Source organism: Thamnophis sirtalis, unplaced genomic scaffold, assembly GCF_051295495.1.
Source record: "Thamnophis sirtalis isolate CommonGarterSnake01/CBP01778 unplaced genomic scaffold, rThaSir2_p1.2 scaffold_15, whole genome shotgun sequence".
NCBI classification, from domain to species: Eukaryota; Metazoa; Chordata; class Lepidosauria; order Squamata; family Natricidae; genus Thamnophis; species Thamnophis sirtalis.
In genome coordinates, this window is record NW_028261395.1 from 1,903,155 (window position 1) to 1,917,330 (window position 14,176).

The 14,176-nt window shown below is 34.7% G+C and overlaps 1 protein-coding gene across 1 annotated transcript in view; it reads right to left on the reverse strand.

The window, feature by feature from the left end:
• Window positions 1-14,176, reverse strand: part of LOC148042419 (protein CC2D2B-like) — a gene marked incomplete at its 5' end in the record, with an annotated part of 46,175 nt that overhangs the window by 25,385 nt on the left and 6,614 nt on the right. Inside the window, 11 exons of the mRNA XM_087702384.1 lie at window positions 778-870; window positions 1,908-2,108; window positions 3,050-3,188; window positions 5,863-6,010; window positions 6,903-7,050; window positions 8,364-8,541; window positions 9,294-9,415; window positions 9,553-9,616; window positions 10,708-10,848; window positions 12,353-12,450; window positions 13,605-13,805. Of these exons, the coding sequence (XP_087558510.1) occupies window positions 778-870; window positions 1,908-2,108; window positions 3,050-3,188; window positions 5,863-6,010; window positions 6,903-7,050; window positions 8,364-8,541; window positions 9,294-9,415; window positions 9,553-9,616; window positions 10,708-10,848; window positions 12,353-12,450; window positions 13,605-13,805 (1,533 nt within the window). The remainder of the gene's footprint in view (window positions 1-777; window positions 871-1,907; window positions 2,109-3,049; window positions 3,189-5,862; window positions 6,011-6,902; window positions 7,051-8,363; window positions 8,542-9,293; window positions 9,416-9,552; window positions 9,617-10,707; window positions 10,849-12,352; window positions 12,451-13,604; window positions 13,806-14,176) is intronic.

Genomic DNA, 14,176 nt, shown 5'->3' on the forward strand with positions numbered 1-14,176 from the left:
GTTATTACAGCAATTATATCCTAAGCAGCATATACTTCAGAAAACTATACATATGTAACATTAGGAGACTCTTTCTATAGATGGACAATTGAAAGCACCCTGTCATATTGTATTACTCTGTGGTTTGGAAGTATTACTCTTTCGGATAGGAAGGCTGTGCAGAGATGGGCGAGGAGGCGGAAAATATTATTCAATGTCCACTTCCTTCTATGCAGGACATAGCATATAAGAGTTGCTTAACCAGGGTCTGCAATATTGTCAGGGACGCTACACAACCTATCCATGACCAGTTTTCTTTGTTACCTTCTGAGAGGAGGCTTCGTGCTATCAGAAGCAGAACAACTAGATTCTGTAATAGCTTTGAACCATATAGTATGGCCAACTCTGAAGGCTCTTTTTTCTGCTATGTATTCAGAACGGACTGCTGTGTGTGTTTGTGTGTGTGTGTTTGTGTGTGTGTGTTTGTGTGTGTGTTTGTGTGTGTGTGTGTTTGTGTGTGTGTTTGTGTGTGTGTGTGCGCGCCCGTGGGTGTGCATGTGTAGCATATGTATATGTGTGTGCATGTATGTGTATGGTTATATTTTCTTTTGAGAGCGGGCATTAGAATTTAATTTTTTAATGTGCGCCAGTATATTCAAGAAAAAAGTGACAATAAAGGCTAACTTATCTTAAGACAACTGTCCTTAGGTTTGATAGAAATGGAATACTACATTATTTTTATTTTCAATGCAGTAGTTTCCAACCATTCATTTTCTAATATATTAAAAACTGTCATACCATCCTAACAAAGTTGGCAGAACTATTTCTTTGTGCAGAAATAGGATCCATATCTGTCATAAACATGTCCTTTTCCAATTGGCCTCCATGTTCCTGAAAGAAGAAATGGATTGTTTTTATTAATTAAAAGGAACACTAGGCTGTTCAGCCAAGTAAAATACAGCATCTAGGTCACTATATTTATATTTTACCTTCTTGAAAGATATAGATTGTTGTGGTCTTAAGTAACAATTATTTAGCATTTAGAGTAGTACTTTCTATTCATTTCATACAGTGATATCTACTATAGAAATCTAATATTTTAGCAGTTAGCAGTTAGACTTATATACCGCTTCATAGGGCTTTCAGCCCTCTCTAAGTGGTTTACAGAGTCAGCATTATTGCCCCCACAATCTGGGTCCTCATTTTACCCACCTCGGAAGGAAGGAAGGATGAGTCAACCCTGAGCCGGTGAGATTTGAACCGCTGAACTGCAGATAACAGTCAGCTGAAGTGGCCTGCCGTACTGCACCCTAACCACTGTGCTACCTCGGCTCTTTTAGTACCTCAATTTATGCTGGTATATAATTTAAGTATTATAAAATGTTCCACTAGTTAATCATATAACTCTTATGACACTTCTTAATGGGAGGACTGAATATAGAATGAATAAATAGTGTAACTAATGCATGCAAGGTGTAGGGGAAAAAAAAACAAGCAAAAGGAACCTCTGTTGATCCATGAGAAAAACTCAATTTGTAAAAAGCTAAGCCTTAGGTCTATCGATTACAGAGTCACTTCATGGAATTTTGTTGCCATTAAATGGAGTTGCTTTCCATTACCTTCTTCTGTTTTCTCCCCCAACACCCCAATCTAGTTGCTTACTTATCACTGTGATTCTTTTAAATGCTCAGTTGATGTGTTATTGCATCTGTACAAAGCCATTATCAGAAACCCTCCAAAGAAGCTTAGTTATGGCTCCCAAGTGTGGCTCCCTCCAAAGAAGCTTAGGTGTGGGCTCACTGCTTTAGCCACCACTGGGAACCAGGCCAACATCGACTGGCATAGGCATTGGAAGAGGTGAAAGTAGAACATGGTGTGAATGCACAGTGTAAAATTAAACTTCAATATTTGTTCTTAAAATAAAATACCTGAAAAATTGTGTCTGGGATTTCTTTGTCAAAGAGAGGAATTTGCTGAAAACAGTAGAAGCCCAACTGTCCTAAATTCCTAAGCTGTAACAGCCGGAAACGTTTGCAATTTTCAATATGTTCTTCAATAGCAAGGTTAAATTCTTGCAGTAGCTTAAGGCGAAAGTGTTTTGAATCACTTTTCTCCTGAGATTGCGCATACTGTTAGAAAATAATAAATATAAGTTGGGATAATTTTGATAAATACAACCAATAAATATAAAAACTTTACTGCTATGAACATTGTTCACATGCTGAAGAGGAGAAAATATAATGAAATCTGCAAAGATTTTGCCACTATAGAAGCATAAGGAGAGCGAAATGTTTTGGAAAAACTAAGTTATTCAGAAAATAATTGACTTTTTTCTATATGTATGTATAGAAACAGTAGAACTATTACTAAATGCTATGAAAACTTTTGTTTAGTCAGCATCTAAACAGAGCATCTAACATCTGCTACATTTTAGGATTATAATGTTTCTATTTAAAGAACCATGTACTGTAACTATTATAGTGAATAGATATCTATAATTCAAATACGTATTTATCCTTCCGTTTAATTAATTTTATAGTCACCTAATCAATGAACTAATAACTACAAGCATTTTGCGTATCAATTCCATCAATTCCATTATATGTACAAATGTTTCCACACCAGTCCTGTGTCTATTGCCATTCAATTTCAATTGTTAACTAAAATGTCCTGTATTATGAGAGAAAGAAAAAAACTCCTTTTGCATCTGCTCACACTGTAAGGCTTTGTTTTGTCAAATGTCTATAAACTGTACTTGTACTCTCATGTTTGTTAAAGAGGAATCAAAGCTACAATGAAACAAGTTGGATAAAAGGATAAAAGACGGTTCTAAACTTGGTTCTTGTAAAATTAATAAATAAGCGATATGATCATGTAGGGTTAAAAAGGAACAACATATACACACTTTTTACTTATCAAAAGTTATTACAACATCCTATTTTAGTTTCTTGATCAGTGTTTCTAAGTCTTTAAATTTATTATTCAGAATAAAAAAATTATATTGTTTAACATTTATTACACAGTTTCTTTCAGAGAACTCAGAACTTCATTACAGAAATTCCATCATTACCATAATTAACTCAAACAAATCTGAGTAGTAAGGATCATTTGGGTCAATATTTATGTCTTTTGCCCAGTCAATTAATTTTTGGATATCAGAATGCCACCAAATTCCTATCCCTTTTCCTGAACTGATGTTCCTTGGTACACTAAAACAAAAACAAACAGAAAAAAAACACCTTAATGTGAAATAACAGTCTCATTATGATGCCACAATAGGAAAAAAGAAACCTGAAAGAATATAGACTTATTTTAACAGTTTAAAATAGTCAACGCATATGAACCTCAAGATGTATTCCAGCACTTTAAATCATACACTCAGAGCTACTAATTTAAGGGTGTAGAAACAGGCCGTAAATTATAAGAGTGTGGAAAAGACCCTTAAAAGAAGTCAATAGGGTTATATACCTGAAATGTAGGCTACTGGGAGCAAAACTGTGCTGCATCTAAAAGAACGTAAGAAAGTAACCATTTCTGAGAATAAAAGTATGTATGTTCCTCTTAATTTTGGGTAAGATCTAAATTTGTGGTTAGTTTAGGAAAACTTTGTAGCAGTAATAGCTAGGACGATAAGCTGAACATGTACATTGCATTAGGAATATTGGTCTGTTCTCATTCACTGAGCCGAGGTGGTGCAGTGGTTAGGGTGCAGTACTGCAGGCCACTTCAGCTGACTGCTATCTGCAGTTCGGCGGTTCAAAACTCACTGGCTCAGGGTTGACTCAGCCTTCCATCCTTCCGAGGTGGGTGAAATGAGGACCCAGACTGTGGGGGCGATATGCTGACTCTGTAAACCGCTTAGAGAGGGCTGGAAGCCCTATGAAGCGGTATATAAGTCTAACTTGCTATTGCTATTCTGAGGAGAAGCTCTGATCTAGACTCTGGTATAGATCCAAAGTGGGAAAATTTCATGTCAGGCCCAGTTTAAGGCCCAAGGACCACTGGCCCTCCAATGATGGCTATTAAGTATAGAGCAAATTAACATATGACATGCTTACAATTAGCCATCCATGATAAATTTCTAGTTAATTATCTGGAGACAGGTTATGCCATCACAAGATTAGTAACACATGTCATTTATGACCAGTATCTATGCAATACAGAAACTTAATGCTAACATTTTCTCACTTTTCGAGCAAAATCTGAAGTGCATTAAGACTCATTCAGTGATGCTTTGAATTTACAATGGCACTGAAAATAGAGACTTACAACCAATGTTCCCTCTAATTTTTTTTTCAGTGTGTGCGGAAAAGTATAGTGTTTGAGCAGCACATTTTCATGCCCGAGCACCTGAATTTTTTTAGCCATAATTGCCATCAGAGCAGATGTTGGGGAGGGGAGCAAGGAGGAAAAGGGTCCCCTCCCTCTCCCTCAGACCCTCAGGAAGGAAGGGAGGGAAGGGAGGGGGAGGGAAAGGAAATGGGAAAGAAGAAAAGGAAAGGATGTAGAAGGGAGGGGAAGGGAAGGGAAAAGAAAAAAAGGGAAAAGGAAATAAGGAAAGGAAAGGAAAAGAGAAAGGAAAAGGAAAGAGAAAGGAAAGGAAAAGGAAAGGAAGATAGAAGAAGGACAGAAAGGGAAAGGAAAGAGTGGAATGGATTGGTACTGCTCAAAAATCAAGTCTCAAGATCCCGTGGATTCCTTTGGCTCAGGCAGTCCAACTTCACGCTGCTTCCCTCTCTCGGCAAAGCGAAGGGATCGCAGAAAGGCTGCTGAGCCCAGAACGTGCCTTCAGATGACGCAGTGCCTGAGAAACGCGGGATGTGCAGAGAAATGCAGGCCACAACTAACAAATCGCATTTTCCCAGGAACCGACTAAGCCCCAGAGGACCAATGGGAATTCTCCCTTCTGCAACATCATCGGTCTCCTGGCAGAGTCTTCCTTGACTTCACCCGCTGGAGGAGAGAATTTGGTGCAGAGAGAGGAGGGGGAGGGAGGGGGAATATTTTAAGTCTTATTTTAAGACATTAAAAAACACTGCGCGGAAGTTGAAAACTGCTGTGCGGCATTTTCTTGTTACGTACGCGGCCGCGCAGCCGCACAGCTTAGAGGGAACATTGCTTACAACTAGTTCTTGAAGTCACATGATTGCGATTCAAGTGCTTGTCAAACCATGCACATTCACAATGATTGCAATGGCCCATGGTCATGTGATCACTATTTACAAAGTCAGTGAGGAAGCTGGCAAGAAGTTTCAGTCACATGACATCAATTTAACAATCTGCAGTGATCTGATTCATGACTGCAACTAGAACTGGCATTGTAAATCAGTGCGATAATGTAACATCACATTTAGTGACTGCTTAATAACTTGTTTAATAACAGACTTGCCAGTCCCTATTGTGGTTGGTGACTATCTGTATTTATATCCATTTCATGCTTCCTCCATGCCTATTTAATTGGACTGGGTGATGAGAAGCTATGAGTTTTCAGAATTCCAATAAAATTAATAATAATAAAATGCTTCTGGGAATTGGGTGGGTGGGTAGGAAACTTGTAGAAATAGGCTGTGCTAAGCCAAAGCCTGCAATTTTTAACTACTTCAAACTGGAGTGCAGAGGTAACACAGATATATGCAATTAGATTAGCATCGTAGTTTCAAGATTATAATTCACATGATTACTGAGGCAAAAGCAAAAATAGGTATTTCCTCAATTTATGAAATACACAATCTATTTCTAGGAAGACTTAGAACTCAGAGATTCCTTGCAAGACAAAGAAAAGAGATGCATGGCATGGTAGTTTGTACATTGCAGGGAAAAATAGATTGTATAGATATTTTTTTACAAAAGCAAACAATGAAACTAATACATAAATATCATCACCTGTTGGAGGAAATAAATGCATGTTGAATAGTAGGAGCCAAATGAATTTCCTTATCATTAACTGCCCAAGATAAAGAATATATTAATTTTCCTGATGTCATAATACATAATTCTTCTGTTTGATTTTCACCAAAGAAAAAAGAAACATCTACAGTATAAACATAACCAAAACAAACATCATTGAAACACCAGACTTTTATTTCACTTTAAATGCCACATATTCATTGATGTAAGTTTTAGATGCTAACTTCTGAAACTAACCAATAGACTGTTCACTTGCTAATGACAAATCTTTGGCACTTAAAATTAGGGTCAAATTAGTCACAATAAAATGGATCTGGCTGATAAAAATGGGTATATGAGCATCTGCTTTTAAATTGTTTAGAAAAACAAAGACCTTTCATCTCACCAATAGCCTTATAGTCTGTTCCCATGTGTATTTTGAAATATACTTCAGGTAGCAATGAAAACATGAGGACCACTAATTTACTAAGGTTTCTTCCTGGCACAAATAATTGAGATATATGACTAAAAATAATGGTAATACAAAACCCCATTTCAAAAGAAGGGCTTTGAAAATAATTTTAAATAATTTAGAAAAAATGTGCTACATTTGGAAAGAGTTACAAGCGTTTTTTTAAAAAATGTATCTGAACCCAAAGATATTATGCTTGTCTCCAGCCTTAGTATGTGTCCAGCAATGCCAGTCTTTCAGGGAAACTCCTTCTTCTTTACAGTTCTCCATTGCATGAAATGGTCATTCTAGGAAACAGTGCAAAGCATTGTAGGAAGCCCAGAGTCGCTGTGAATGAACAAGTTATTTTTACCAGTAAAAGAAAGAAAAGGGAAACCTCAGAGGCATCTTTTTCAAAATTACACTTAATCCTTCTCTGCCTCTAAGTTTAACACCAAATACTTCTTTCGTTTTGTATTTAAAATTTGGAGAGAGAAAAACCACAGTGAAACTGAAAACCTGCCTCGTAAAAACATACAGTGAAACAGAGTAAGTAATTTGAAGAAGTATTGCTGTAGTAACTTACTGCTTCCCACTGCTCCATCTGAAGGTTTAACTTGTTGTTCACAGCTAAACTCTACTTCATCCAAAACATCCTTGCTTTTCAAAATAGAGTTATTAGGAAGAGGTAAGTAGACTTTGGCCAGCAACATGTTTTTATTTGACTCCATAATCTACAAAATAATATATCATATGATATAAAACCATCTGTGTCAAATAAGAACTGATATTAATTAACCAAAGTATAAGGAAGAAAAAGCCACAATAAAAATATTTTATATAGATAGAAATGTAAGGTTAATATTATAAATATATGTATCTAGATCTAAAAGGATTTTTCCCCATGGGTTGCTTCTACATAAGCAGAACTAATTCAGTATAATGAGTATGTTTTTGGAAAGATCAAGGTACCCATCTGCCCACTGCTGAGTAGCTTTGGGCCATTTGTTCTCCCTCATTACAACCTATGTCATGGAGTGGTTGTTGTTGTGAAGAATAAAATTAGACAAGATTGCCATGTATATTGACTTCAGTTCTAAAAAAAAAAATAGAACAGAGAAAAAATCCCAAAATAGAATGCAATTAATAATAAATAAATAATATCTAGGGGCCAGTCAGTTTTTCAGCATTGCCCGATCTTACACTATAGTGAAGGGACAATGTTGTTATAAATACCAAAAAAATTAAAATGTAAACAAAATCAATGTTTTGAAATCAAGTCTTAACAAAAAATGCACAAGACATAGCTACATCATGAAATTCTTCCCTTTTGGGGGGGTGTTATATTTAATTTTGTAGATTGGTGGATACCATATAACGAGACTACAGATATTGCAATGTCAATCTACAATGCACATTTGCAAAGAACTGGTGTAATCTCCTGGAATGTATAAGTTACTGATCGCAGCACATTACAGGTAGTCCTCAACTTATGACCACAATTGAACCCAACATTTATATTGTTAAGTGAGAAATTTGTTAAGTGCCCCATTTTATGACTTTTCTTGCTTGTTAAGTGAATCACTGCAGTTGCTAAATTAGTAACATGGATGTTAAGTGAATCTGGTTTCCCCAATGATTTTGCTTGTCAAAAGATGATAACATGACTCCAGGACACTGCAACAGTCATAAATGTGAATCAGTTGTCAAGCATCCAAATGTAAATCGTGTGACCATGAGGATGCTGCAATGGTCATAAGTGTGAAAAATTGTCATAAGTAATTTTTTTCTGTGCCATTGTAACTTTGAACAGCCACTAAGCAAACTGTTGTAAGTTGAGGACCACCTACAGTATTTCAAACATTATGGAGGACACAGTAAGTTCATTCAACAAGCATGTCAACTACATGCTTATCCTGAGATAAAATAGTTAAATATAAAAATTCCCCTCAAAATAATAGGAACAGAACAACGTTCAATTAGATGAAGGTTTTGTAAAGAGAAGATTATTAGATTTCAGATGCAACATTCACATCTACATAGATACCTCTAGCTGAAGGGATTCAGACCAGTTTAAAATCTGAATTATAAAATGTTGTTGGAATATAACTTTAAAATCATCACAAAGAGAAAACTCTGGAGTGCAAGAGACCAATTTATTATTGTAATATATTTTAATAAAATATTTCTCCATTTTGACCTTTTCTCTTCTGTTCTGTTCTTCACTAAAAATGAACAAATTAAAGTTAATATTTTATTTAACCATACTGTCACACAAAAGAAACTACACATAATTTTTTGCAGGAAAAAAAATGAAGAATGCATTTATAGGTAGTCCTTTACTTAGGACCACAATTGAGCCCAAAATTTATGTTGCTAATGAGAATGACTGTGAAGTGGTTTATAAATCTAATTGCTATTGCTATATCCATGTTTTTCAATGTTGCTGTCACTTTGAACAGTCACTGATCAAATGGACATAAGCCAAGGCCTAGCTGAACTATTAACCACAGTATTCTTCTGGAGAGTTTGAATGAACTTCAGTTCAGTTGGACCGCTCTGAGTTCTACGAGAAGGCGATAGAAAGACCTATTCTACAGAAGATTGCAATGTAAGGTGGGATACAGGGAAGAAAATTTAAAGATACCAAAGGATATATCTGCATTAAAAAAAAAAAATTAGCCATTGAAAAGTGAAACAAATATGAATGATACTCAGAATCAATGTTGCCTATACGCAATAGATAAATATTTAGATTGAACAAGAAATAGATGTAAAGATAAATGAGAAGTTAGGCAGTTTTGTTTATGTATGTTTAAACAATAGAATGAGGATTACTTAAATATGATAAATGTGATAGAGATTACCAATACTGTTACTCTGTACATACACAATATGGATGTATATTTTTTTTTAAATTAAATAAAAATATAATTTACAAAAAGTGAAACAAAGTGGGGAAAAATGTGGAACTCACAGTGGACATAATTTTGCTGGTGTTATTTCCGATATAAAGGTCATATGAGGGACGAAAAATGTTTTCTTTCCTTCTTTAAGGTCTGTTAAAGATTGAGAGGTACAAACAGAGTCCAAAGAATCCTAGAATTCAATATTAATATTTTGATTATAATCAATACTCTCTCAAAAGATAATATCTGCATTTTTTAAAATGCATTTTATAAAAATTTCTACACAGGTTTACTGATTTCACAACATTTTATTTTTCCTTTTTTTACCTCTTTTTCGTCATCTTCTGATATTTTGGCTAGATATTCATCCAATTCAGAATTATGCATTTGCCTTGAATATGAAAAATATATGAAAAATAAACAATAGACGTTCAGGAGTACAGAGTTAACAAAAATGTCCAAGTTATACATTACTTTCTTCCCCTCATTTTTAGTAGGAAGGAGAATACAATTAACAATGGAAAAGTGAGGATAGTCTTTTCACTGTCCTTGATACCCATTGTAAAAAACTGCAGTTTCTACTGATGATTTTGCATTGAAAAATGCCAGCTATTAAGAGAAAGACACGCCCAACATAGTCAAAGGTAAAATATAAGCTTGATTAATTATTGTTATACCAACACTAAGTCTCGGAAGCAGCAGTGTATGATTAACATATTGCTGCAGTCACCCCAGCCTATTAATGATTTTAAGGCCACAAGGTTATGGCATTTGGTGATAGCATACAGCCTATCCACCGATTCTGTGTGCCACATCATATTCTAGCAATAAACAATTGCATTTCCCAGTAATGTTTCAGAACCCCCAAATTCAACTCTCTGTGTCCTGTTCATAAGTATAATTTAATGCAAAAATTAAGTATTTATCATTTAGTGGTAGTTTTAATTTTTAGAATTTTACTTGACCTTTTACCTCCCCTGTGAGTTTGAGTAGCCCAAAGCAACCCAATTAATTGGACAATTAGTTGGACTCTCCCTAATCCTTGTCCATCATCTTAAATAGCACCACTTTGGCTCTATCAATTCTCTCAATCTTTCTACTGTGTATCTGGGAAGGGTACTTAAAACAAGAATATTTGGTTAAAAGTGGATCTAAAACAACATACTACAATTAACATTAATTATGGCTTATAAAATTTAATTAGGAAATAAGCCATAAATTTAGATTAAACCATAATATTCAGAAACACTTTCAATATTCAAATATTATAGGAATAAAAATTAGCAGCCATTTATATTCCGTTTCTATTGAGCTTTCCAGAAATTTCTCTTCGTATCAGGCCAAATGCAGATTTTATGTCTTCTAGGCTTCTTCTTTGTTAAAGTTAAAGATACATATTTTTCCAAGATTGCCATGATATTACTTTTTATAGAGAATTAATACACAAATTCTAATGGCATTATGATTGCCTTATACATCTACCTTTGAAATTGAATCTTTATAGTTGTACTGGTAAAGCTTTGCTGTCTGCGTAAAGTCTTCATCTGTTTCCACCCTTTCAGCATATTTTGTATTAAAGAATAATCGCGCTGTTGTTCCTTGTCATATAATATTTTAGTATTTCTTTTTTAGAATGAACAGAGGGAAGAAAATTACAGTGAGAATTCTACTCTTTAAAGGCACAATAAAAGCTAAACATTAATTTCTCCTGTTGGGAATGCAAATACACCGAAAACCTTTTCTTATATACTTATGCAAAGTACAGGTGGCCCTCAGCTTATGATCACAATTGAGTCCACAATTTATGTTGTTAAGTAAGAATTTTGTTAAGTGAGTTTTGCCCCATTTTACGACATTTGTTGCCATAGTTGTTAAGTGAATCACTGCAGTTGATGTTAGTAACCTGCTTGTTAAGCGAATCTGGCTTCCCCGTTGAATTTGCTTGTCAGAAAGTTGCAAAAGGTCATGGTCCCGGGACCCGCCAATGATCACAAATATGAATCAGACGCCACGCTTCGGAATTTTGATCATATGATCCTGGGAATGCTGGAAAGCTTGTAACTGTGAAAAATGGTCCTAAGTCACTTTTTTCAGTGCCGTTGTAACTTTGAACAGTCACTAAATAACTGTTGTAAGTCGAGGACTACCTGTATGTGTCTTTTTGGCGCAGTGGTTAAATGCAGCACTGCAGGCTACTGCTAGTTCAGCAGTTCAGCGGTTCAAATCTCACCGGCTCAGGGTTGACTCAGCCTTCCATCCTTCCGAGGTGGGTGAAATGAGGACCCAGATTGTTGTTGGGGGCGATATGCTGACTCTGTAAACCGCTTAGAGAGGGCTGAAAGCCCTATGAAGCGGTATATAAGTCTACTGCTATTACTATTCTTGTGAAAACAGAGATACACCACAAAAAATAAAAGATTACCTGAGACATTTTAAAAAATCACTATTGTTTAATGAAGATCTTGAATTTCCATCACACTTAACATTTTCAACATTCGAATAGAGATCATGAGGTTTATTTAATATTAAAATTAATATTAGAATGGAATAGAATAACTAGTGAGACTTCCAGGAAAATAACGGTGGACTGAAAGTGATGGCAATGGAATGAGGGCAAAAGGATCAGCACCTCAAAATTCCCCTTTGGATAGAAAAAAATAGAATAGAAAAATAGAATAACAGAGTTGGAAGGGACCTTGGAGGTCTTGGAGGGGAACTTAATGGGGACATGAAAGGAGCCCCCAACTGGCTGTCCCCCCAGGCAGTGGGGATATCACTGGTTGATCCTTTCACTAGATAAGTGTTTTGGTGCTTCTGATATGGGAAAAATGCTTTATGTTGATTTTTATGTCATAAAAAGTTTTATAAAATATGTAAACTTCCCGATTCCACAAGAGTCATAGGCTGTGAATTTTAGCCCATTCGAGGTGCCTTCGTTGAAAATGTTTTACCCTATTGTTTTGCCTATTAAAGATTACAGACATAAGAGTTTTTAATAGTATATAAATTTCAGGGACTGTAGAAATAACAACAAAGCAAATAAAATAAATAATACCATTAATAACAACAATAATAACAAAATAACATATCTGCAGCATGTTTGAAATATTCCAGGATAACAACATACCTGATTTGTGATTTGTAATCCTTTATAGTATTTGTACTCAACCGGCCTGTTTTTAAATTTGTTTCTGCTAGTTTTGTTGCACTTATTAAGGCTTTTAGCTATAACAAAAATAATTTATAATTAGTTAATTGTTATTAGTGAATTAGCATTAACAAGTAGAAAAAGCAGTCTGTAAAACCGATGCATATATTTATAGTGGAAAATGTCTACATTTTGCAGTCATGATGTAATAACAGAAAATAAAAAGAATAGTCATAGACATTCTGCATAATTCCAGCAGAAATATTTGTTTCACAAAAAATGAATAATCCTCAAACTTCAGTGTAAAAGAACTAAGTAATTTGGCTTCATACAGCCGGATATTACTATTAAAAGAACTTTGCAGTAGAGGATAATTGGTCTCTCTAGAATCTTTATGTTCTGGAGATTTAATTTTAGGAAACCAAACAAATTATGGCCATAAATAGCTCTCTATATGGTAAATGGAATTTTTCATCACAATGTTTTAAAAAGAGATGTAAATATTTCCATTATCATAAATTGACTAGTTTTATATGTCCTATTACAGGTAATCCTTGACTTACAATTGTAATTGAGCATCCAATTTCAGTTGTAAGCTGTAACAGACATAAAGCAAATCACTACATGATTTCACCTGATTTTAGCTTTTTTGTGGCAGTTGTTAAGTGAATGTGGCAGTCATAAATCAAATGCAGTGGTTTTTAAATGAATGTTGCAGTTGTTAAGTGAATCCATTGTTCGCTATGGGGCGCTTTGCCAGAAACCAGAAGTAAACATTGGTTTCCAGTGAAACATTGTGACTGCAGAATGTTACAAAAGGCTGTAAATGTGGGCTGGTTCCCAAGTGCCCTAAATAAATATGTAGCATGAATGCAATTCATGCATTCAATTCAATTTATTTTTAAACAAAAACAGTTCAAAGGCTGGCAGGGAGTGGGGGGAAACAACAATTCCCCATATATTTCTAGGAAATATATTTTAGACTCTTTTGAATGTTAATTTGACATGTTAATAATAAATTTATTGTCTCATCTATGTTGGAATATTGTAAGCAATATAGAAATAGAGCTCTAATCAAGTCAAAGTTTCAAAATCAATATGTACGGATATTATGACAATATATATTAAAGTTAGGGATATTTCTAGTTTTCAAATTGAGACAATCTGGTCATTTAAACAACATCCTTTCAAACAACATTATAACTAAAATATAACTAAAGTATTCTCTTACTTTTTCAGAAAGCAAGTTAGTAACATTTTGCTCTTGTCTTTTCTGAAAACATTCATAAATATCAATCAATTTAACAGCCAACACTTGCTCATAGTTAAAAAGAGAATGATGACTGAAGACAATACTTGATATGTTAAGATCTAGTTGATACATTTTACAGTCATCAAACTTGGTACAATTTTCCAACTCTGGTTGCGTTGCCTATTTTGTGGGGTAAAAAACACAAATTTTTCTTTTAAAGAAATAAATTTTGAACAATAATACAGACAGTACTTCTATGTATGCACATTGTTATAGCAGGCTCTGTAAATGAATCCAAAGTGAGAAAAACCTGTTTGGCCTGATAGATAAAACTTTTTATGAATCAACATAGAAAATTATGTTTTTCTGACACCATTTCAATTTTATGAAATATTTCAACCTTAACTATTAGATATGAGACTGGGCCAAATACTAGGTTTTTTTTGTATGAATAAACAGCAATGTGTGACAAAGCCATGGATGTGATTGGGTACATTTGTATCCCCTAAAATATACTGTCAGTGTTCCTGAATGTATGTAACACTTCTAGC